Here is a 25,875-nt window from a genome sequence, read left to right as displayed (position 1 = left end):
CTAAAACACCAGAAGCAATGGCAACAAAAGCCAAAATTGACAAATGGGATCTAATTAAACTAAAGAGCTTCTGCACAACAAAAGGAACTACCATCAGAGTGAACAGGCAACCTACAGAATGGGAGAAAATTTTTATCGTCTATCCATCTGACAAAGGGCTAATATCCAGAATCTACAAAGAACTTAAATTTACAAGAAAAAATGAAACAACTGCATCAAAAAGTGGGCAAAGGATATGAACAGACACTTCTCAAAAGAAGACATTTATGCAGCCAGCAGACACATGAAAAAATGCTCATCATCACTGGCCATCAGAGAAATGCAAATCAAAACCACAATGAGATACCATCTCACACCAGTTAGAATGGTGATCGTTAAAAAGTCAGGAAACAACAGGTGTTGGAGAGGATGTGGAGAAATAGGAACACTTTTGCACTGTTGGTGGGACTGTAAACTAGTTCAACCATTGTGGAAGACAGTGTAGCGATTCCTCAAGGATCTAGAACTAGAAATACCATTTGACCCAGCCATCCCATTACTGGATATATACCCAAAGGATTATAAATCATGCTGCTATATAGACACAGGCATACATATGTTTACTGTGGCACTATTCACAATAGTAAAGACTTGGAACCAACCCAAATGTCCATCAATGATAGACTGGATTAAGAAAATGTGGCACATATACACCACGGAATACTATGCAGCCATGAAAAGGATAAGTTCATGTCCTTTGTTGGGACATGGATGAAGTTGGACACCATCATTCTGAACAAACTGTCGCAAGGACAGAAAACCAAACACCGCGTTTTCTCACTTATAGGTGGAAATTGAACAATGAGAACACTTGAACACAGGGTGGGGAACATCACACACTGGGCCTTCTTCATGCTCTGTTGCAAATGAAGTTAATTCCTTCGGGAGGAGATTAGGAGCTATCTATTTTAAGGCCTACTTCTCTTCTCAGGCAGAATCCCTGAGCCATGGCCCTGGAGCTGAGGGTGGGGACAAAGGTGATTTTTCAAGTGATACCCTTGCTTTAGGAGCTGAGCATTTGGTAGAGGGGAGACAGTAGCTTCATGTCTTTTCAGTTTGCCTCTCCCAATGTGAAACCACCACCTTACAAGCCAAGGCAAGGGTGATCAGGATCCCAGCATTCTCAGTGGTGCCGTGCCAAAGGTGGAGCCTCTGTCTCAACACTCACAGCTAGGCAGGAGAAGGGAGCCTCCACCCTTTGGCTATAGTTGCTGGCAACTTAGCCTTAGCAACAGTGGCTGGGGGCAGGATGAGAAATGCTGAAGTTATGCCCCTCCCAGGAAGGGAGCCCTATAGTCTTGACTATAGCAATCTAGAGTGGAGTTTCTACTTCCCAGAGCTGAGAGTGGGGAGGGAGGATGCAGTCTTGGTTCAAATACCATAGACTCTCACCTTTTAAATCCAATTTTTGCAGATTTTGTTGACTAGATGGTTCATGATTTGCTGCATGCCCTTATGACCATATCTAGATACATTAAATTTGTATACAAAAATTTAAAAATCAGGTGTTAGGGTATATCTGGTCCCTGTTACTTTGTCATAGCCAGAAGCAAAAGTTCACATATTTCAGCTATTTTTGACCCTAATTTTTTTTTATTTTTCACTTCAGGAGACTACCCACAAAGCCAGCATTTTATTGAATGGTAAACTTAAGGTAGAAAGTGGTCGGATTTATAAAAACCCAGTCACCTGGCTCAAGGATCTTCTGGGAGGCAACAGTTATGTGACCTGGAATTATGCTTGGAGTAAGGTGGGTCATTCTTAAGTTTATCTTTAACTTCATATTCAAATGGAAAAGTACATATTTTTATGTTGAAAGTATTTTTTAAGGAAATCTGAAAGATCTCCAAGCTAGTTTTGTTTTCATGTGTTCATTGTGTATATGTTACATGCATATCATGCTACATGCATGTCACAGAATGAACACATCACTTTCTCCCACAAGTCCTATTTGCCAGAATTCCCCATGGGCATGGTTGCATAGCTGACTGCACCTTCCCTTTCTTACTCCTTATCTAGTCTCAGAACTTGAATGCCTTTAATCTTCCCATTTGATCTCCCAAGGGATTTCAGGTCTTTGTAACTCTGTATGGAAAATTTGGAACCACTGGTATATTGGTAACTTAGTTAATATATGTTATTATTCTAATGAAGTAAAGCAAAATCTCCTAAATACAAAAGAAATGGGCAAGAGGCCTAAGACCCACAGAAATTATCATGTATTTTTATGTTTGAACATGTCCTTATCCATGAATTGCTAGCCCTTCAAAATGAATTACTTTCATTTAGACCTCCTAGACTTAGTAGGCTCCCTCTCAGTTCTGGCTTCTGAGTTATAAGCCCAGTAATGACTGATATTCTTGAGGTCTAGTGTTCGTCCACCTCCAGATGTCCATGGCGCTACTTCAGGAACAGTCTTAAAATGACTCTTCAGGAAAGTCTGAATCTTCAGACATCTGCCATGACTGTTTCAAAGACTAGAAGATACACTCAACCTCTACTAACCATTACAGTAAACCTCAGTTTACCAGTAATAGGAAGCACAGCTTTCTCTCCTCTTTTTTGTTTAACCCAGGTCTACCCACTCTCCCTCCCAGTCCGTTTTGTGCCCCCAAAGTCTATATTCTGTGTCCCAGACTCTGTGCCCCAACTCTGCATTCTGGTCTCTTAGACCTTGTTGGCAAGTGCATCTAGCCCTGTTTCAGTTCCTTTACTTACATCAGCACATTCTGGATTCTGTCTGCTAGATGGTCTGTCTGACTTTTTGTTTTCCCAAAGTTTGTTTTTATTTCCCACTCCTGGAGTCACCAGGCCATCTGCTTTCAGTTCGTCTTAGCCCCTTTGCCCAATCCTTTCCATGGATTCTTAATTCATATCTAAATGTTAGTAATTAACATCTTGCCCATGAAAATCCCTTTTTGTTACAAGGTTTCTTAAGCTTATGATAGATTATACTGTTTTGCTGAAACTGAATCTTTGCTCACAGGACAGACAGCATACTGAATGCTGTAGCTTAGGTTCTTTTAAGCTCAACATGCCTGTGCTGCAGTGTGCCTGGTGATGATTCCATCTGCCCACTCTGTTTCTCTCTTAGAACTACTGTTATTTCCCGCCTTTGAATAGCTGGCTGTGACATCATTTGGCCCTTACTCTGTACTAATGCCTCATTTATATCTCATTGCCTCTAGTATTTTCTCATAGCCATGTCAATTAGAGTTATACTGTTTAGCACCTATGTGATAGTGAAGCCACATGCGAATGTGGGCACTAAAAGTAGGGTAATTCTCAGATATAACATATTCCTACAGATATCTAAACAGGCTTATTTTCTTTAGATTATCAAAAAAATGAAAATAGAGTTTTAAAAATTACTATGGGCACTGATGTACTTCTAGTAAATACCCCAAGCTGAGAAACATTACCCTAGTGATTTTCTTTACAGTATTTAAAAGGCTCCTTTAAAGTCTTTTAAAATTTACCACATAAACCTCTGCCTCTTCTTGTCTTGGAGTAACTCCTGAATTCAGTCACTTCTTGATGAAAGGAGCTTTTTGCTACATGGGTAAATGTGAACATTTCTACTGACTAGTTCTGAGAGTGGTGGTGGGGTATGGGACCAGGAGTGGTTGATGGTCAGGCAAGGAATGCCAGAAAACAAGGTATTGCCCTGTATCTGACAGAGCGACAGAGCCAATAGGTGCAGAGATGACTCAAACTTCCAACCCAAGCAGTTGCTGAACAGCTTTGTGAAGGAAATCCTGATGCTTACTCACAGAGGGCATCACTGACTTCTTTTCTGCAGCCTCCCAGCTGTTGGACAACATTCTGGTGTGGCAGAGTGATTTGTGGGTGGGAGCCAGCAGACCAAGCTAGTTCCTGGTTCCACTCTTTATAAGTTATATTATCTGGGCAATGGTTTTCAATCACATTGGAATCACTTGAGGGCCTTTAGAAACCACTAGTGCCTAGCAGACTTCAAGCTCATAGCTTCTGATCTAGTATCTATGTAGGGACCAAGTGGCAATATTTGAAAAAGCATTCCAGGCAATTCTAATGTGCAGCCTCAGTAAGAATGATTAATCTAGGTCAAGCCATTTCACCTTTCTGAACTTCAGCTTTCTTATGCATGAAATAAGTAGTGCTAGGTGATATCTAAAGACCCTTCCAACATAGTGATTATGGAGCTTGAATAGCACTGTTTGATTTATAAAGCAGTTTTATACAACTTTATGAGGCAGGAAGATCAACTATTATTTCTGTTCATGGATGTGAAAACAAAGATTTGGGAGGTTAAATGACCTGATTTAGTCTCGAGGCCAGGCAGAACCAGAACTAGAACCTGATCTTCTGATTCCCTGTACATTCTTTTCTGTATTTATAATGGTACAAGAGAGGCACACAGAGCACATTAGAAACAGGTTGCTCTGAACTCAAAAGAGCACACAGTACAATCTAGCCACCTTTGTGAATGTATGCAAAGCCTTAGTCATGTGCAGCAACTGTTGCCTACTTCCACAGGAAAAATGCCTTTCTGTGATACAGTTGCAGGATGAAAATCATAAGAATCATATGAATGGAAATGATGGTTTATTTTTGTAAATACTCAACAGTGAATTACTGAAGATGAAAAGTAGGCTGCTATTTTAGGCAGTAGTTCAAGGAACATTAGACAGATCTCTTCTGCAAACATACTTCTCATCCAGATGCCTCCCTGAATTTCCACGCTTATTTCCACCCTTTCCACTCCTTTGGATTTAGTGATCACTTTTTTCTGTGGTTCCCCTCACCCCGTACACACACATACTTTTTAAGAAAAATTCCTCTCACCATCATGATTAAGAATATCAAGATGTGAAAAGGTTGGGGTGGGAGTATAGAAACTGATGGAAATTGTTCATCTCGACAGACAGCCTCATTCTGTCAATTACTCATACTCTCAGTGTGTCCTAAACCTCCTATGAACCTAGCTTCTACTCAGCTACATTTTAGAACACAAAGAAAAAGAAGGAGATGGTTAGATATGTGGACCTCTTTTAAAATACAAATATCCAGGAGTTTTGAATCCTGAAAATATAAATAATGTGAAGGGCCTTCTCTTGCCTCTAGCTACATAGAGTATTGGGAGTGTGAAAAAAGAGTCTTGAATGGGGAGGTTGGTATCATGAAGGTGAGCTTTACCTGCATCATTTCCATAGAAACAGCTCTTCCAAGGCAGTTTTTGTACTTTGAAACTACTTTCTGTCTTATATTCTGAATTCCTAAAGAAATATTTTATTTGAGAAATATTTTTATTTTATTTTCTTAGCCACAATGTATTTTGTGTTACAATGAATTTAAAAGAAAACCTACAGTTTTTTTTATTGTTTTATTTGCTCTTTTTCCACCCTGAGGTGAAAAGCAATTATTCTTTCCTCCTTCTACTCCTCTTGGAGCAGTGAAACTTTGTAAGATTGACTTCTTAAAACTTGCAATGGAATAAAAGTAGTTATTTGATCATCCATGAACAGATTTCTTTTCTTTCTTTTTTTTTCTTTTTTTTTTTTTTTCTTTTTGAGCCAGAGTCTCGCTCTGTTGCCCAGGCTGGGGTGCAGTGGCCCGATCTCGGCTCACTATAGCCTCTGCCTCCCAGGTTCAAGTGATTCTCCTGCCTCAGCCTCACAAGTAGCTGGGACTACAGGCATGCACCACCACGCCCAGCTAATTTTTGTATTTTTAGTAGAGACGGGGTTTCATCACATTGACCAGGCTGGTCTCAAACTCCTGACCTCAGGCAATCCCCTAACCTTGGCCTCCCAAAGTGCTGGGGTTACAGGTGTGAGTCACCATGCCTGGCCATCCATGAACAGATTTCTATTAGTCAACACCAACAAATGGTTTTTCTGAAGACATGAAAGTGGGCTGATACTTCCAAATAAAATGGAGTCCCAGAAGGGAAGTATATGCAAAGGCAGGTTATGTTTCATTCTTTTTTGATGCATATTACTACATAAGATGTAGAGAAATATTTATTATGGCAATTAATAATGACAATACTGCACTTTATTTATCCCAAAGACCTTACCAAAATAAAGTTGATTAATAATTTCACTTGGCTCATTAACTGCATTTCCAGAATACTGGCTGTCTGAGTCATCTGTTTTCCTCAAACATGCACACACGCACACACACACACACACACAGACATTCTGCACTCCCTACTTTTCCCTAGTATGATATTGGAGAATCAGCATAATTTCCTCTTTTTATTATTATTATACTTTAGGTTCTAGGGTACATGTGCACAACGTGCAGGTTTGTTACGTATGTATACGTGTGCTATGATGGTGTGCGGCACCCATTAACTCGCCATTTACATTACGTATATCTCCTAATGCTATCTCTCCCCCCTCTCCTCCCCACCCCACGACAGGCCCCAGTGTGTGATGTTCCCCTTCGTGTGTCCAAGTGTTCTTATTGTTCAATTCCCACCTATGAGTGAGAACATACGGTGTTTGGTTTTCTGTCCTTGCAATAGTTTGCTCAGAATGATGGTTTCCAGCTTCATCCATGTCCCTACAAAGGACATGAACTCATCCTTTTTTATGGCTGCATAGTATTCCACGGTGTGTATGTGCCACATTTTCTTAATCCAGTCTCAGCATAGACTAATTTCTAAGGAATAATGGAGTGTTGTAAGAGCTTCAGGGAAAGCATCAGTGGCCCAGCACAACAACCTACAGATATCCTCACCGGATATGCCTTACACTAAGCTCCATCTCTCTTACATGTTCTCATCCGGCATCCTGTCAGCTGCCCTTCATCAAAATGGGTTTGGACAGTGAAGTTGCTGAAATCACTGGAGCCTATGTTGTTCAAGAGCCTAAGAACTTAGCCTCCAGCTCTTCCTACCATGCCTCTGTCAGAGTAGGCATATGAGCTAGATTTGAATCCAGAGAAATGTAGTTCAGGATTCAGAGTTTGAGTCATACACAAATGTAATGACTGCCTTTATGCTTTAGCCAACTGGAGGTTTTTCACAACACTAATATGAAATGCACATTTTCTAGAAGTGATCTAGTGTCTGTTCATTTTGAGATCTGTTCATTAACCTGTTCAATAAATCACTCCTAATGGAAAATAGATTTTTAACTCGATGGATATTCTTAAAACTGTGTTCTTTATCTGAATTACCCACAGTGGAATGTGTAAGTCATCTTATATTGCCCAGCACTAACTAATAACAATATTTTTAAAGTCTGAGATATAGGTGAGAACATACTGAGCCTGCACTTTGATGGATTCATGAGATGTGTTGGACATTGTCAGGGTATAACACATACAAAATCTATTATTTCCAATAACTGGTTGTTTGGAGAACTTGACAAATGGCATTCAGGGGCCTCTCCTCCACTTTCTATGGCAAGTGAAAAGGGATTGACACATTGAGTAGGCCAGGTCTGTTCCATTTTCATTGCCAGGCTTTGTTTGGTCATAGGATTGAGTCCAAAGAGTATCTGTACCTTTAAGATCCCCTAGACCTTTCTCACTCTGTTCAATTTAACATTTATTGAGTACTTGGAATGTACTAGACAGTATGCCAGATGCTTTTCTTGCATTAACACTTTTAATCCTCACAACAATTTAATAAGCTGGAGACACTTTTTTTACAAACACAAATTGAGGCTTAGGGAATTTGTGAATCTTTCTTAAGAGTTGGAACTTCACAGCCAGGCACGGTGGCTCACACCTGTAATCCCAGCACTTTGGGAGGCGGAGGCAGGTGGATCATTTGAGGTCAGGAGTTCGAGACCACCCTGGCCAACATGGCAAAACCCTGTATCTACTAAAAATACAAAAATTAGCCAGGCATGGTGACATACACCTGTAATTCTAGGTCCTAGGGAGGCTAAGGCATGGGAGGCTGAGGCATGGGAGACTGAGGCATAAGTATTGCTTGAACTCAGGAGGTGGAGGTTGCAGTGAGCCGAGATCACGCCAGTGTACTCCAGCCTGGGTGACAGGTGAGACTCTCTCAAAAAAAAAATTAAAAGAAAAGAAAAAGAGTCGGGACTTCAGAGTCTTTTATCCAGTATCGTCAGGCACTCTGTGAACTGCTGAGAGTATTCAAATGAATATGATACAGACCCTGTCCTCAAGGAGCTTATGGTTTAATAGAAACAGACGTATTAAAACATAATTTCATGTATATGAGGTAAGTACCATGACAGAAATATGAGTAAAGAAATTTTGGGAACCTAGAGGAGAATCATTACTTGAATCTAGAAGTTATAGGGAGGCATCCTGGAGGAAGGGATGTTCAAGTTGAATCTTGATGCTTTGCCCACAGTCAACCAACATCTGGAGGTATATTGATAGATTATCCTAAAGCTAAGAGTAAAGAACCCAAAGACCCTTGGGCCCAGAACATTTCTGGCAGAATTTACCAGTTCTGCCTCAGCCCTGCCTATTTGTGTGTAGATATTTCTAAGCTCTGACCTTTTGCACTGATAACGATATGTCTGAATTCACAAACCACCAAAAAAAAGTGGATATCTAGACCTGAAATGTTATTAATTTAATCAGTTAAATATCTGATTTCTTGAAAAATACCATTAATTTTATGGCTTAATTTTATTAATGTAACATTAAAATTTTAAAGTTATAAAGTAGCAGGTGCTGGATTAATAGTTGTTGAATAAATGAATAGGTGAGTGAATTAATATCACACAACAAGGGTCAAAGCATTTTTTCTGTAAAAGGCCACATAGTAAATATTTTGGGCTTCATGGACGTGTGGTCTGTGTCAATTATGTTATAGCATGAAAGCAGCCATAGATGTTAAGTAAATGAATGAGCATCACTGTATTCCAATAAAACATTATTTATAGAAAAGAAGGTTGCAGATTGGATTTGACCATGGACTAAAGCTTGCTAATCCACAACATACAACAATCAAAACCTTATAAAAATTACAATGTTCAGGACATAGGTGTATTGCCTTCTTACAGAATGTATGATTTGTAAATTTTGTGCTTAATTATGTGCAGGTTACATATCTTGGGAAGGAGCTTTTAAAGTATGTTTCTGAGGATACACCCATACTTCCAGAACCAAACTCAGTACCTCAGCAATATCAACCTTGTCTTCCAGGTATGTACAGACTGACACTCATTTCTTCGTTGTGGGATAAAAACACCAAAACCTACTCGAAAAGCACTCATTTTATTTTGTCTTTTTTCTCATTGATGTGAAACTAACAATTATTATAATTGACTATTTCAAGGTGAACAGTTCAGTGGCATTTAGTAAATTCACAATGTCATGCAACCACCCACCTCTATATAATTCTAAAACACTTTCATCACCCCAAAAAGAAACCCTGTACCCACTCAGCAGTTGTTTCCCATTCTCTACTCCTCCCGATTTCTGGAAACCACCAGTCTGCTTTCTGTATGTATGAATTTGCTTATTCTGAATATGTCATATAAATGAAATCAATATATGTGACCTTTTTTTGTCTACTTCTTTCACTTAATATAATGTTTTTGAGGATCATCTACATCATAGCATGTATCCATACTTCATTCCTTTTTGTGGCTGAATAATATTCCATTATATGGATATACCATAATTTGTCCACTCATCCTTTGATGGGCATTTGGGTGCTTCCCCCATCCCCAGGCTTTTTTCTTTCTTTTTTTGAGACGGAGCTTTGCTCTTGTTGCCCAAGCTGGAGTGCAATGGCATGATCTCAGCTCACTGCAACCTCTGCCTCCTGGGTTCAAGTGATTCTCCTGCCTCAGCCTCCTGAGTAGCTGGGATTATAGGCGCATGCTACCACGCCCAGCTAATTTTTTGTACTTTTAGTAGAAATGGGGTTTCACCATATTAGCCAGGCTGGTCTCGAACTCATGACCTCAGGTGATCTGCCCACCTCAGCCTCCCAAAGTGCTGGGATTACAGGTGTGAGCCACCATGCCTGGCCTGCTTTCCCCTTTTTAGCTATTAGAGATAGTGCTGCTATGAATAGACATATGTATATTTGTTTGAGCACCTGGTTTCAGTTCTTTTTAGGTGTGTGCTTAGGAGTGTAATTATTATACAAGTTGAGCATCCTTAATTCAAAAATCCAAAATCTGAAATCTCAGAGTCTGAAATTTTTTCAGTGCTGACATGCTACTACAAGTGGAAAATTCCACACCTGACCTCATGTGACAAGTCACAGTCAAAACTTTGTTTCATGTACAAAATTATTTAAAATATTGGATCAAATTACCTTCAGGATTTGTGTATAGGTGTATATGAAACATAAATGAATTTCATGTTTAGACTTGGGCCAATCCCCAAGATATCTCATGTATATGCAAATATTCCAAATTTTGAAAAAATCTAAAATCCAAAATACTTCTGGTCCCAAACATTTTGGACTAGGGATACTCATCATTTATTATATAGTAATTCTATATAGGGAGCACAGCGAAACTGTCTTCTCTAGCAGCTGAATCATTTTACATTCCCAACAGCAATGTACAAGGGTTCCAGTTTTTCTGCATCACTGCAACACTTGTTATTTTCTGTTTGTTTTATAGCACTCCATTTTTAACCTTAGTTAATTCCAGGAGCATTTAAGAAAATGACCCCATCCCTCACAATTCCTTTCTCTGAATCTATGCTGTACTTACTTTGGATAGATTTTTAAGTATCATATAAAAGGAAAAAATGAGTATTGTTTTTCTTTCAGAAGACATGATTTGGTTTTATTTATTTTCTAAAATAGGCATTAAAATAAATCTTGCTTATTAAACTAATACCCTTTATCAGATGGAACAGCCTTTAGCCTGAGAAAACTAAAACCAGTAAGCAGCAGATTTTGAAATGATCTAGAAAAAGGCAGCACACATTTCTGAAAAATAGCCATAACTACAGTTATATTACCCTCCTTTGCTACAGCATCCCCTTTTTTTTTTTCCTAGTGTCCCTGTCTTTGACCATTTGGGGACAATACAGAAGAGAGGAGGTACAAAACAAAAAATGATGACACTGTGATAACCAGGGCCAAGAAGCAAATAGGATTTCTATCACCAAGTCCCTACCCAGGGCCTCCCTGGAACTGTTCCTTTCCTATAACAAGCCCCAATAATTCAAACTACATTCATTTCCTAACTTTTGCACCCTCATTTCTCAGGATCCTCCTCTGTCACAAAAACTGGCTCCATTAATAGGGTGCATTCTCCACAGTTTTCTGAAGATAGCCTCAAAAGTGTTTTTCATCATTTTGGGAAACAGACAACATTAATAACTGGTAACATTCATAACTAGTAACATTAAAACAGGTAACATTAATAACTTTGGGGAAGTTAAAGGGCTTAAGAAATTGAAGGGAGTTCTTGTAGTAGTTCATGGCCTTTGGTTCCTAACCTGACTACCTATCTAATCTACCTAATCAAATCATGGGGTAAGGCCCAGTAACCTGAATTTTTAAAGGTGACTCTTACAGAGCCAGCCTGACTGTAGACTCTGGATGACTAATAGTATTTGATTTCTTGTGCAGATAATAATTTGACAGTCCTTGATATTCACCCCTTTGCTTTGATTCCTGAGGGTGGAATTGGAATTGCTAAAGTACTCTATCCTCTCTCTCTCTCTCTCTGCCCCCGTTGCTCCATCTCTCTCTCTCTCTCTCTGTCTACCTCTCTTTACCTCTCTCTCTCTGTCTCTCTCTCTCTCTGCCCCCTCCCCGCCACCCACCCTAAACACACACTCAAAGGAAAACCAAGCAAATGCTTTCTTCTGGTTTCGAACCTAAGAGTCGAAGCAGAGCGGTAGGTGTTTCCTTCTATCATGAAGGTCATCTGCTCCTCAGATTTTCTAGTTCTAGGCAGGCATTTCCAACCCTAGATAGGCATCTTCTTCCTCAGACAGCACACAATCTCCCTGTTAAGTGAGCATGAAATCAGAAATGGATTCTGAACTGCTACTTCTGTTGCCTGTAATATAAATAATTTCCTGTTATTAATTTCTTTTCACAAATCCTAACTTTTCTTTCCATTAGATATTTCAGAAAATTTTTATGTTATTGCGCCATTGCACTCCAGCCTGGGTGACAAGAGCGAAACTCTGTCTTAAAAAAGAAAAAAAAAAGAAAAGAAAAGACAATTTTAATGTTAATTTAAGAACCATGGAGGTAGCAGTGTGCCAACCAGCTTCTTGCTACCTTGGTCTGAACCTAAGAATCTACAGGCAGGGCCCTGCTGGCATTCTGTAGGCTGCTGTTGGAGTTTTGTTTGAATCTCCTTAATTAGAATTCTTCTATAGCTGGTTTTGTGGTACCTGACAGAAACCCAAAGACCTGGCAAGTTAGAACAATGCAAAACTCTCTAACCCTACTACAAGAAAAGCACTCAGGAAAGAATCTTTCTCCCTCTTCTACATATCAAAATATCATCATGGAAATCATGGCTCTGACACTGTAGAGACCAGAAAGTCTAAAAAAAAAAATAATTTTGTGTGGCTTTTATCAGCCTACCTCAGGTCACAAACATAATCTGTTCTCTTATGCTTTTTTAATGACCATACTTTTAGAATACTGTTTTGCGGAATAAGGGGAACTAGGAAGAGCTATTTTCATTTTATTGTTTTATTTTTTAAATCATCTAGCCTAAAATGTCAAGAAAGAGCTATTTATATTTCTCATCGGTAGGGTGACCATCATCCTGATTTGACCAGAGCAGTCCCCTAATTCAGCAAAATTATTACTAACAATTTGTTTCACTTTCAGAAGTTGCTTGTTTAGATGACCCAGTACAGGAACCAAGCAAATCAATGTTTGAGAAAACAAAATTTGGAGAAGGTAAAAAAAAAAAGAAAATGTTCAATTCCATTCACTTTTATAAGTGTTGAGATTCTACATATTGTGCAAATAGATCAAATAGATGATCAAATCTTATGCATATCACTCCATATTATAAATAATTGGTGGTTATGTCATCTTTATTTTGTGATAGACTGAGAAGATCTTTGAGTTCAGAGAATTTTATGAACTCTTACTTCTTATATTCTTCAATGCCTGGCACACCATAGCTTTCCAATAAATGCTCATTGCCTGTTGTTCTGTACTTTGGATGGTAGTACAGAATAACATCTTTGGATGGATCTTCTCTATGTAAACAACATAGTGATGATTTCTTATTAAAAATAAGATAAAGCTCACCTTGTTTGAAGAGTGTCTGGCCTTCCCTTTAAAGCAAGCACTTTTATTTAGGCCTGTGACTTTTTTTTTTTAAGAGGTGGAGTCTTACTTTCTCACCCAAGCTGGAGTGCAGTGGCAGGATCATAGCTCACTGCAGCCTGAAACTCCTGGGCTTAAGTGATCCTCCCATCTCAGCCTCCCATGTAGCTTGGATTATAGGCTTGAGCCACTGCACTTGGCTAGGCCTGTAACTTTTGTAGCAAGACTTACCTTTTGGAGAGAAATGCTAAGGTTGAATGCCCACAAGTCCACCTTGCTCTGATTTTCCCCAACTTTCCCCAAGTTCACATGTGGCTGCATCATCTCAAGAGGATCAAATGAGATGAAAAGTTCCTAAAACAATCACTATGGAACAATAGGAATTATCATAAAGATGGCTGCATTTACATATCAGGTCTTACACTCCGACATCCTAATACCAGTACCTTAAAGTATGGATTTTTTCTGTGTGTATTCATCTTTCCAGCCATCTATTCATCTGCCCTCATGTATTAGAAGTTTTGTAATATAGTTATTATAGTAAAAGTGATAGCAAAATTGGCATATTTTGTGGAGTTTGTATTTTTTCACATCATGATCCTCTGTGTGCTTAAATATTCATGATCTCTCTGTGCCTCCAAAGAGAAAGCCCCAAGGTAGACCTAGTGGTCTTTGCAGAAATATTTCATCTACTTCTTAGAGTTCAAAAGTTCTGTATTATATAGGATTAGGTTTGGCTGCATGCAACAGAAAACCCCAAATAGCAGTGGTTTCAACACACAAAGATTTAGTCTTTCTTTAAGAAGTCTGGATCCATAGCATTCCAGATGAGGCACTGCAGCACCACAGAGTCACCAAGTCTTTCTACTCCGTCTTTCTTTGTACTGGTTTACATCTTGAAGTAAACTCATGGTCCAAAATAGTTATGAATCTCTAGCCATCACATCTGCATTCTGGGCATTAGAAAGAAGGAAAGTAGAGAGGCAAAAAAAGGGCTTCCTAGCTGTCTGTCCCCTTAAGGAACCTTCCCTGAAGTCAAACACAACACTTTGATTTATATCTCTTTAGCCAGAGTTTAGTCATATGCCACACCTAACTGCAAAGAAGGCTGAAAATACAGTTTTCTGTGTGACACATTGCCTGTGATTCTGTTAATGAGGAGAAAACAAAAGGCAAAAATGGAGCCAACTAACAGCCTCTGCCAAAAGTCCTTTTTAGGAAGCTATAAAATAATAGTTAATATCAGTTTAGACATAGTAAATTGTATTGGGTAATCTGGCACATTGCAGGAAACTTTACACTGGAAATTCACACAGTGGATTCGCAACAGGATAATGTGGTCGGAGTCACTCCGGCTATGAAGGAGTAAAGACTATAAGAGAGCACAAATGTAAAGTGATGGGGCTTTGTGTGTACCCTCTCAGCTAGAGGCCTCCCTGCTCTGCACCTTTGGCACCATGTCTAGGAACTGCCAGTGCCATGGTGTCAAAAGATTCCTGCCCTACCCCTAATCATCTCTGCTGTGCTTTATTAAGAGCAGTTTTTCAACTGTTCGATGGTGGCTCATACCTGTAATCCCAGAACTTTGGGAGGCCGAGGTGGGCAGATCACCTGAGATCGGGAGTTCGAGACCAGCCTGGCCAACATGGTGAAACCCTGTCTCCACTAAAATTACCAAAAAATTAGCCGGGCATGGTGGTGGGCGCCTGTAATCCCAGCTACTTGGGAGGCTGAGGCAAGAGCATTGCTTGAACCTGGGAGGCGGAGGTTGCAGTGAGTTGAGATCGCGCTATTTTACTCCAGGCTGGGTGACAAGACCGAGACTCCACCTCAAAAAAAAAAAAAAAGAACAGTTTTTCTCAGATGTCAGTTAGACTGTGCTTGAATTAGGCATTACGATCTTGTTGATTTTGCTGGCAGTTTCATGTAACATTGTGGAAAGGGATAATAAGAAGTATTGCAGCTACTTCCAGCAGTCATTTCAATGTGTTGCTAAATAGTGATATATGTTTTTAATATTAAACATTATGAAATATTTAAATTATTAAATATTAAATATTATTAAAATATTTAATGTGTTGAAAAGTTATAAACATGAGTTACCTCAAAACTTCATTTTAGTCTTCATAGAATAAGAACTATAAGCAGTGGTTCTCTAAAGCAGTGGCTGAGTTAAATATTTAAGTGTATAGATACTTCAGAGCTGTTACCAAAACATGAGCTTTTAACTGTATTTTACTTGGAACACTAGATTTAAGGAAACATTTACGCTCCACTGAAGGTGCCCAGTGAACTAAGGAATAGTTTTGGAACAGAATTTTGATACATACAGATATTAAATTCCTGACCTAATTAGCTCCATGCTCTGATTAACATTTGACCAAATCAATGCAGACAAATTTTGTTTTATAGAGACAAGGTCTTGCTATATTGCCCAAGTTGGTCTTGAACTCCTGACCTCAGGTGATCCACCCATCTCCAAAGTACTGGGATTACAGGCATGAGCCACCATGCCCAGCCCCAGACAAAAATTTTAATAGACACTTTCCTAGTCCTAGAAACTTTAATGGATGCTAAGTATATGAAAGATGCTTATGCTAAATACTAATCAGGAAGATGCCCATGAAAATAGTAGACAAATTTTTCTACCATCAGAGTGGTAAAACTTATAAAGACTGATAACATTCAGTATTGGTTAAAGATGTGGAAGAAAAGAACAGGTATTGTCACACGTAGTCTCATAATACTGTTGGTGGTAGTATAAAAGGATGCACTTCGGAGGGCACTCTGGCAGAACCTCTTAAAATGTAAAATGTTTACAGACCCCTCAACTCAGTAATTCTGCTTCTGAGTATGAATTCTATAGAAGTATTGGCACATGCCTGAATAGTGAAAAGTGAGAAATAAATTATGAATTATAAACAAATTATGGTAGATGCAGTAAGTTTTCAAATCATAACTAAAGTGGGGAACAGCATCTTATAGAGGAAAAGACAAGTGTTAAATAATAGTGTTTAAATGATGAAACTAGGCCAAATTTGATGAAAAGAATTTAAATTAATATGTAAAGATTTACTTCCATGGGTTTTTCCTAAGGAAAAAAAAAATGTTCTCTAACTTTTATGAGATACCTTGTTTTAGGAAGTCTATAAAACAAAGCTCCTAATAAGGGAATTACTATGTTTACATATGGAACATGTGTAAAAAAGTTTAAATTCTTTGGATTATAAGTGATGATTTAAAACCCAAATCAGACTGGCTTAAACCCCTCAAAAAGGAATTTTATTGACTCATATACATGAAAGACCAGGAACAGATCTTCAGGTTTCATTCAGGGTTCAAAGAGCATGTTTGACAAAGCACCAGTTTATCTTGCTTTCCATGTCTCAGCTCTATTTCCTCATTTTGGCTCCATCCTAATAGCCTTTCTTCTCATCATCCCAGGGCTACATTCTTCCAAGTTCAAGTCTAAAAAAAAAGACTGTGTATGTGACTCTTTGCCAAAATACCCAATAAAAATCTCATTGCACTTTGGGAGGCCAAAGCAGGTGGATCACCTGAGGTCAGGAGTTCAAGACCAGCCTGACCAACATGGTGAAACCCCGTCTCTACTGAAAATACAAAAATTAGCTGGGTGTGGTGGTGGGCACCTGTAATTCTAACTACTTGGGAGGCTGAGGCAGGAGAATCACTTGAACCTGGGAAGCAGAGGTTGCACTGAGCCAAGATCGTGCCATTGCACTCCAGCCTGGGCGATAGAGTGAGACTCCATCTCAAAAAAAAAAAATTCTCATTGCATATCACTTCCCTCTGAATGGGATATGTTCTGACCCCTGAATCTATACCTGTTCACTCACTGGTGTAGATCTAAGCAAATCAGGAGGTTGAAAACAACTCTACCAGAAGCACGTGGGCCAAGTATGAAGAAAAGGTTGGCCTTACAGAGGTCACACTCATATTGTTGCTATCTGTGGAATAAGATTCAACTTACTGAATGATGTACAGCTCATATAGCCAATTTCAGAGAAAAAAATATCTCAGACTGTCAGGGAGCTTGAAGAAATCAGTTTTAGGACCATTGGCCCATTAGACTGGCAGAGCCAAAAGGAACCCTCTTCATCATCACTCCTCTCACATCTCAGAGATGGAAGTCTGGAAAAGCCATATGACTTGCTTGAGATTACACACCAAGTTTGTGGCAGAGGCAGGACTAGAAATCTTGCAGCCTAATACTCTTTTTAGTACTAAATAATAATAGCATCTAGTATTTATTATTTGCTGTTTGCCCGGCAGTATGCTAAGAATTTCACATGCAAAATCTCACTTAATAACTGTTTTATTCTCCATTTATTGGAAATTGAGGCACAGAGGAGTTTGTACAACTATCTTCAGAAACTTCCACCATCCTTTTTCTGCTGATGTTTTAGACTTCAAACAGGCTCCTCTTTCCCAAGATCAGCCAATGCTGATTCATAGCTTTGTCTTGAGTACAGAATATAGGTTGAGGAAAGAGGTCCTGATCAGAAAACCTGCTATGTGTGCTCTCACCCAGACTTGATTGGATTCTGGGATTTGTAATAGCAAAATTTAAATCTTAAATTTCAGAGAGCAGTTTTTAATTTGTTGATACTTCTTTAAACAGGAACTTCCAGAGAGCCAATGCAAAGCATCCCACGTTATCTACAAATAAATGAAATACTATTAATCAGTGATCAAGAATTTCTCCCATGCCACGTAATGGATCAGCATTGGAAGTTTTATGTGGGATGTGAGGAACTAACACTCTAAAACCTTGGTTTGTTAATATTTTATTAGGTATTTGTTCCAATTGTCAACAAACATTTATATTTCATCTTATATAATCTGGTGGGCCTATTTTAACACACACTTTATGAGTTGCTATTTAAGATGTATGCTTACTGTTCTTAAGACGTATGTAACTGTTCAACAATTATATAAGATTAATGCTTTTTTGCCATTGAAATAAAGGCATATTTGAACTAGACCATATTAATTGGCTCTCTGGCTTTCTTTTTACTAACATAAACTTAAAACTAACTTTTCAATCAACACCTCTACCTTTGTATAAAAAACAACTGATGCCTAAGGAAATGAGGATACAAGTAAGAGTAATCCATGGATAATTGGTCCTAAAAAGACCCAGGTTAAACGAATCCCTTAAGAACTTAAAGTCCTAATACCTTTCACATTTCCTTGGAAGTTTTTCTCAAAATCAAAACGTAAAATTATGAAGGAGGTTTAAGTTTCATAAAATTTAGTGTAGATAGTATTGTAGCTGTGGTTAAGTCTTGGAACAAAGAATGAATCAAGTGTTGATTTGGAGTCTGATCATTTAGAATAGAACATACTTCACCTTTGACTTTTGCTACATTATCATGAAGACTTTTTTTTAAAGAAAGAGATATATTTAAGAGATACTTCAGTTTTCTCAAGGGTCTCTCTTAATTCTTTGATAGCCAAGTTACTCTTTCCTTGTCCTTCATTACCCCAGGTTCCCAAATAAGCTTTTGGCTCCATGGCCTTATTTATCCCTTCTCTTTCTTTCGGGTATAGAAGTCAAAATTGCAATAAACATAACAGGCATACCTCAGAGATATTGCAGATTTACTTCCAGACTACTGCAGTAAAGCGAATGTCAACTAATGTGAGTCACATGATTTTTTTCCCAGTTTCTATAAAAGTTATGTTTACACTATATTGTAGTCTATTAAGTGCGTAAAGACATATCTTAATCAATGTATGTACCTTAGTTTAAGAATACTTTATTGCTAAAAAATATGAGCATCTGAGCCTTCAGCAGGTTGTAATCTTTTTGATAGTAGAGGGTCTTGCCTTGATGTTGATGGCTACTGTGCAATCATGGTGGTGGTTGCTGAAGTTTGAGGTAGCTGTGGCAATTTCTTAAAATAAGACAACAATGAAATTTGCCACATCAAAAGACTTTTTCTTTCATGGAAGATTTATCTGCAGCATGCATTACTTTTCGATAGCATTTTACCCACAGTAAAACTTCTTTGAAAATTGGAGTCAATCCTCTTACACCCTGCTGCTGCTTTATCAACTAAGTTTATAGAATACTTTAAATCCTTTGTTGTCATTTTAACAATGTTCACATCACCACACCAGGAGTAGATTTTGTCTCAAGAAACCACTTCCTTTGCTCATTCGTAAGAAGCAACTCCTTATCCATTCAAATTTGATCATGAGATTTAAACAATTCAGTCACATCTTTAGGCTCCACTTCTAATTCTAGTTGTCTCCCTATTTCCACCACATTTGCAGTTGCTTCCTACACTAAAGTCTTAAACCCCTCAAAATCATCTGTGAGGATTGGAATCAACTTCTTCCGAACTCCTGTTAAGGTTGATATTTTGATCTCCCATGAATCACAGATGTTCTTAATGGCATCTAGAATGGTAAATTCTTTCCAGAAGGTTTTAGTTTACTATGCCCAGATCCATCAGAGGAATCACTATCTATGGCAGCTATAGCCTTACAAAATATATTTCTTAATAAGTTGAAAGTCAAAAGTACTCCAATAATATTTTGAAAGAAATCTTTTATTCTGAGCTGTAGGTCTCAACAGTGGGCTTTAAATATTCAGTAAACAAACAAATGTGCTGTCATCCAAGTTTATTGTTCAAATTCCAGAGCACAGGCAGAGTAGATTTTGCATAGGGTTCTAGGATTTTCAGAATGGTATGTGAGAATTGCTTTCAACATAAAGTCACCAGTTGCATTAGTCCCTAACAAGAGTCAACCTGTCTTTTGAAGCTTTGAAGCCAGGCATTGACTTCTCCTCTTTAGCTCTAACAGTCCTACATGGCATCTTCTTCCAATAGAAGGCTGATTAATCTATAATGAAAATCTGTTTAGCATAGCCACCTTCATCAACAATCTAGCCAGGTCTTGTGGATGATTTACTGCAACATCTACATCAGCATGTGCTGCTTCACCTTGCATTTATATTGTATAGACAGCTTCTTTCTTTAAACTTCATGAACCACCCTCTACCAGCTTCAAACTTTTCTTCTGCAGCTTCCTCACCTCTCTCAGCCTTCATAGAATTGGAGTTAGGGCCTTGCTCTGGATTAGGTTTTGACTTAAAGTAATATTGTGACCAGTTTGATCTTCTATCCAGACAACTCAAACTTTCTCTATCTCAGCAATAAGGCTGCTTTGCTTTCTTATCATTTGTGTGTTCACTGAAGTAACACTTCTTATTTCCTTCAAGAACTCTTCCTTTGCATTCACAACTTACCTAACAGTTTGATGCAAGAGACCTAGCTTTAGGCATGTCCTGGCTTTCAATATGCCTTCTTCACTAAGCTTAATCATTTCTAGCTTCTGATCTAAAGTGAGAGGTGTGCAACTTTCTTTCACTTGAATACTTAGGCCATTATAGGGTTACTAACTGGCCTAACTTCAATATTGTCGGAACAAAACAGTTATAATAATAACATTAAAGATCACTGCTCACAGATTACTGTAACAGATATAAAAATAACAAAAAGGTTTGAAATATTTTGAGAATTACCCACATGTGACACAGACACGAAGTGAGTGTGTGCTGTTGGAAAAATTGGTGCTGATAGATTTGCTCAATGCAGGGTTGCCACAAACCTTCAATTTGTAAAAAAAAAAAAAAAAAAAAAAAAAAAAAAAAAAAAAAGTAATATCTGCAAAGTGCAATAAAATGAGGTGTGCCTACACTCATGCGAGTCCAATGATTTTGGTGGGTGGTGATACGGTCTTGCTTTTTGAATATTTTCTTATTTTAAATGTATAGAATGTTAAGATACATCTTTAGAATATACAAGAAACTGCTTAACAGTGGCCTGTGGAGAAATAAATTATGGGGTTGAAAAACCAAGGAAAAAGACCTACTTTTGACTACATGTACCATTTGGCAAATTTGAAATTGGTACTATGTGTGTGTTCTTTCTATTTAGATAAAAAAATTAAACATCTGAAAAAGCCCCTGGAAATGTTTGTCTATTAATAAAAGTGTAAGGACATATTAAATCATTTTATTTTTCTTTCTTCAAGAGTCCAGTGAAAGTGTTCAGGATAGAATAACCCTACATATTGTTATATTTGAGAACCAACAGAAAATTTTATTGTTTCACTATAATTTCCTTGGAGTACCTATTTTTCTAATTCTTAAATAATCCGTATGAGACGTTATTCTGTATTTTGTTTTATTATTTAAGAAGACAGTTAAAATATGAGCCATTTGAGAATATATGTACTAATTAAATTATACATAAATAAAATGTTTAATGCAAGTACTGGTTTTATTGAAGAAAAATGATATATCTTTGCATGCATAATATACACACATATAGTGGTATAAATGTAAAGTATATGTGCATACTATATATAAATATATAATATATACTTTTTAATAAATAGCTCTGAAAATGTGTGTTTCTATGTATGTGGGGTGGAGGTGGGGATATGTTCAGTAAAAGTTCTTGAATGCTACAGATACAACTGTTTATAGTGCCTATCCCTAAGGAAGCTAGACTGAGGAGGATGAAAGTGTACTTTTATAGTTTACTTTCAACTTTAAAAAGAAATCAGGCACACATGTCTTTTGTAATTTAAACAATTTTAAGATAATAATTTTTAAAACAGGCATTTTGTCTTGTGATTACAATCTACGAAAGTCATATATGCTAAGTTTTTAATACAAAAGGTACAATTTAATTTAATACAATTCTAAGTTTTCATTTTGGTGATTAAATTCTTAATTTCCCAAGCCCATTTACTCTATTTTATATACCAACTGGTGCCCAAAAAGGAAGCCTATTCGTTTTCAAACAGGTAGTCCTCAGTGTTAGAAAGCTGGAACCCCTATGTTCCAGGCCTCACAGCCCTAAATGATAATACTTTTTTTTACAAGCTGAATTATTATGGCACAGCTTCCACTGGCTTGATTATTAGAAAATTCTAAACATACACTGCTATGGCTTGGTGGTTCCCTCTGAAACTCATGTTGAAACTTCATCCCCAATGTAGCAGTGGTGGGAGATGGAGCCTTTAAGAAGTGACTGGGTCGCTGAGGTGGGCCGATCACGAGGTCAGGAGATCAAGACCATCCTGGCTAACATGGTGAAACCCGTCTCTACTAAAAATGCAAAAAATTAGCGAGGTGTGGTGGTGGGCGCCTGTAGTCCCAGCTACTCGGGAGGCTGAGGCAGGAGAATGGCGTAAACCCGGGAGGCGGAGCTTGCAGTGAGCAGCCTGGGCAACAGAACAAGACTGCCTCTAAAAAAAAAAAATGACTGGGTCATGAGGGCCGGGCCTCATGAATAATAAATTGATTAATTTTTTCATGAGTTAATAGATTAATGGGTTATTATGGGAGTGGGTTAGTTATCACAAAAGTGGTTCTGTATAACAAGCCAGGTTGGCTCTCTCTGGTCGTCTCCCCCGCCTTGTGATGATGCCCTGCACTGCCTCGGGCAGTGAGCCAGAGAGTCCCCACCAGCAAGAAGGCTCTCATCAGATGTGGCCCTGAGACCATGGATTTCCCAGCCTCCAGAACAATAAAAACCAAATTTATTTTCTTTATAAATAGCCCAGGCTCAGGTACTCAGTTATAGCAACAGAAAACAAACTAAAACATACATCTTGTCTTTTTCTTCTCAGTTTCTCTTTCATCAATCCCTTCAACTTCCTCTCCTGAGTTCAGTTCTTACCAGTGCCTGTCTGGACTATATGCAATAGCAATCCTAACCCATTTTTCATACTCTCACTCTTTCTCTTATTATACACCTGTGCCACACTCCTGCCAAATTCTTCTTAAAGATCTATGTTGTTTCCCTGCTGCTGCAAAAGTAAACTCTAGACCCAGTATTCAAGATTACCTAACTATCTGGCCCTAACATAACCTTTCAACTTTACCTCCCAATGCTTTCTAACCTTTGACCTTAAACTCCCTTTTCATTTCTGTTATGGGCTGAATTGTGTACCCCAAAAATTCATATTTTGAAATCCTAACCCCTAGTACCTCAAATTGTGACTGTATTTTAAAGATAAGATTAAATTATAATAAGGTCATCGGGGTGGGCTCTAATCCAATCTAACTGATATCCGTATAAGAAGAAAAAATTGGGACTCACAAAGGAACACCAGGGATACACACACACAGGTAAAAGATCATGTGAGGACACAACAAAAAGGCAGTCATCTACAAACCAGGGAGAGAGGCCTCAGAATGAAATCAACCATGTGGACAGTCTGACCTTGGATTTCACACCTCCAGAACTATGAGAAATAAACTTGTTTTAAGCTACCATTTTGTGGTATTTTGTTATGGCAACCTTAGCAAACTGATCCCTAACTCTCCCCTACATTTGTTTACACTGTTTCCCCTACTTACAATGTTCCCTCCTCTCTCTGCCCATTTATGTTTTTCTTATTCTTTGAGGCCTCTCCTCAGATATGACCATCTATGTTGCTTTCTCAGACCATGCCAATCCAACCACTTAACATTTACTTCATGGCTATATCAGACTGTTCTCACATTGCAATAAATAAATAACCGAGACTTGGTAATTTATAAAGAAAAGAGGTTTAATTGGCTCACGTTCCCACAGGCTGTACAGGAAGCATGATGCTGGCATCTGCTTGACTTCTGAGGAGGCCTCAGGAAACTTATAATCATAGCAGAAGGCAAAGGGTAACCAGGCATGTCTTATGTGGTGGGAGCAGGAGGAAGTGGGGGGAAGTGCCACACACTTTTAAACAACCAGATCTCATGAGAACTCTATCACGAGAACAGCATTAGGGGGATGGTGCTAAACCATTAGAAACCACCCCCATGATCCAATCACCTCCCACCAGGCCCCACCTCCAACACTGGAGATTACAATTGAATATGAGATTTGGGTGGGGACACAGATCCAAACCATATCACTGACATTATTAGTTTTCTTTTTATGGTTTATCTACCTCATGTATCTGGAAAACCTATTGAGATCAGGTTCAGGGTTTTACACTTTATATTCCCTATAAAATATCTTGAACATAGTAGGTGTTTGAGAAATATCAACCAGTTAGTGTTTTCAGATACAATAACAGAAAACCCTACTCAAAATGGCTTAAGCAAGAAGGAAAATTTATCATTTCATTTAACAGATCCAGAGGCAGTAACTTCAGGGTTGATTAATTCTTCAACTCAACAATGTCATTATTGTTTTCACCGTTCTTCTTCGTCTCTTCACAGTGTCAACATGGCTGTGCTGTTACAGGTCGTTATACATGTAGAAACAGCATCATTAGGATAAGGAATTAGACATTTTTTCCAAGACATTTATTTTGGAAAGAAACCTTCCCTGAACACACCCTAACCCTAGGAAACTTGTATCTCATTGACCAGAATTGTACCACCTACCATTCCTCTCTAGCCAGGGAAGTGGTGTTACCTTAATTGGTTGAGAGAAGTACAAGGACATGTAAGGGTAAGCAGTCCGCTGTACAAATTCCAGACTCTGCCAGTTAAAAAAACAAATGAGCAAACAGAAACAAAATGGGGGAGGGAGGATGGAGGAGATTGGGGTAAGAGCTAATATTTATTGAGCACTTATATATACTAGTCATTGTTATAAGAACCTTTTATGTATTAACTCATTTAATCCTCACCACAACTTAAAAGGTAGAAGATTATGATTGTCCCCATTTTGCACATGAGGCAGCGGTGCAGGAAGAAGTAATGTGACCACACAGCAGCTACCAGGTGGTGGAGCAGGGATTCAAACCTGGTCATCTGGCATCAGAGCTCATGCTTTTTAGGCACTATGTATGTCTCTTGCTCAACCAAAAGTATCTACCTCAAAATATATGTTAAATTATTAAAACATTACTCATTCTGAGTAATGGTAGCCCTATTGATTCCTTCCACTTATACATGCTGGGGAAGTTGACTTTTGCTCCCTTTAAATGAATGAAAGGCAGACAGGGCAGACAGAAATACTCATTGAGGGCCAAGCCTGGTGGATCACGCCTGTAATTTCAACCCTTTGGGAAGCTAAAGCAGAAGGATCACTTGAGCCCAGGAATTTGAGGTTACAGTGAACTATGATTGCACCACTGCCCTCCAGCATGGGTGACAGAGACCATGTCTCTAAAAAGATAAACATAAACTCACTGAGAAAATGGAATGCAGAAGTCTCACTGATAAGTTCTAATATAAACACATTAGTACCTGCTCTGAGTCTCTCTGTGTTTCAATCTAGGGCATTCCAGGTAAAAAAACAAACAAACAAACAAACAAAAAAACAACTTTATTCAAAACTTATTCCGTTTGAGATATTTCTCAAATTCAGTGTGCACTGGGAACTATCTTGCTGCTTTTAAGTGAATGTATGTGCCCAGTGGGCCTGGATTTTAAGTCCCTTTGGATTTTCTGTGCTGTTGAAGGCCAAGAGCACAACAGCTCTGCATGTGTTTCTTTGGAGTCCCTCTCCTATTCTTTTCTCATCTCATTTTGTTGAAGCCTATTTTAAAGAAACCAGGGACATATCTTTCTTAACATGTGAAAGCCAAGAAATGTGATTCATTTCTCCTTAAACTTTATTTTAATGTTCTTATGTCCCTAA

General features: G+C 38.4%; 1 protein-coding gene across 1 annotated transcript in view; it reads left to right on the top strand.

Moving 5' to 3' along the window:
* The window catches only part of LOC108541132 (putative ankyrin repeat domain-containing protein 31), a 36,487-nt gene extending 18,236 nt beyond the window's left edge, over window positions 1-18,251 (top strand). Inside the window, exons 6-9 of the mRNA XM_017890567.1 lie at window positions 1,649-1,789; window positions 9,066-9,168; window positions 12,797-12,868; window positions 17,889-18,251. Of these exons, the coding sequence (XP_017746056.1) occupies window positions 1,649-1,789; window positions 9,066-9,168; window positions 12,797-12,868; window positions 17,889-18,034 (462 nt within the window). The 3' untranslated portion in view covers window positions 18,035-18,251. The remainder of the gene's footprint in view (window positions 1-1,648; window positions 1,790-9,065; window positions 9,169-12,796; window positions 12,869-17,888) is intronic.
* Window positions 18,252-25,875: the final 7,624 nt, after the last annotated feature.

The sequence above is a fragment of the Rhinopithecus bieti genome, unplaced genomic scaffold, assembly GCF_001698545.2.
Source record: "Rhinopithecus bieti isolate Rb0 unplaced genomic scaffold, ASM169854v2 scaffold_18354, whole genome shotgun sequence".
Taxonomy (NCBI): domain Eukaryota; kingdom Metazoa; phylum Chordata; class Mammalia; order Primates; family Cercopithecidae; genus Rhinopithecus; species Rhinopithecus bieti.
The sequence above is the reverse complement of the archived record's forward strand: the minus strand, read 5'-3'. Positions and strand labels throughout refer to the sequence as shown.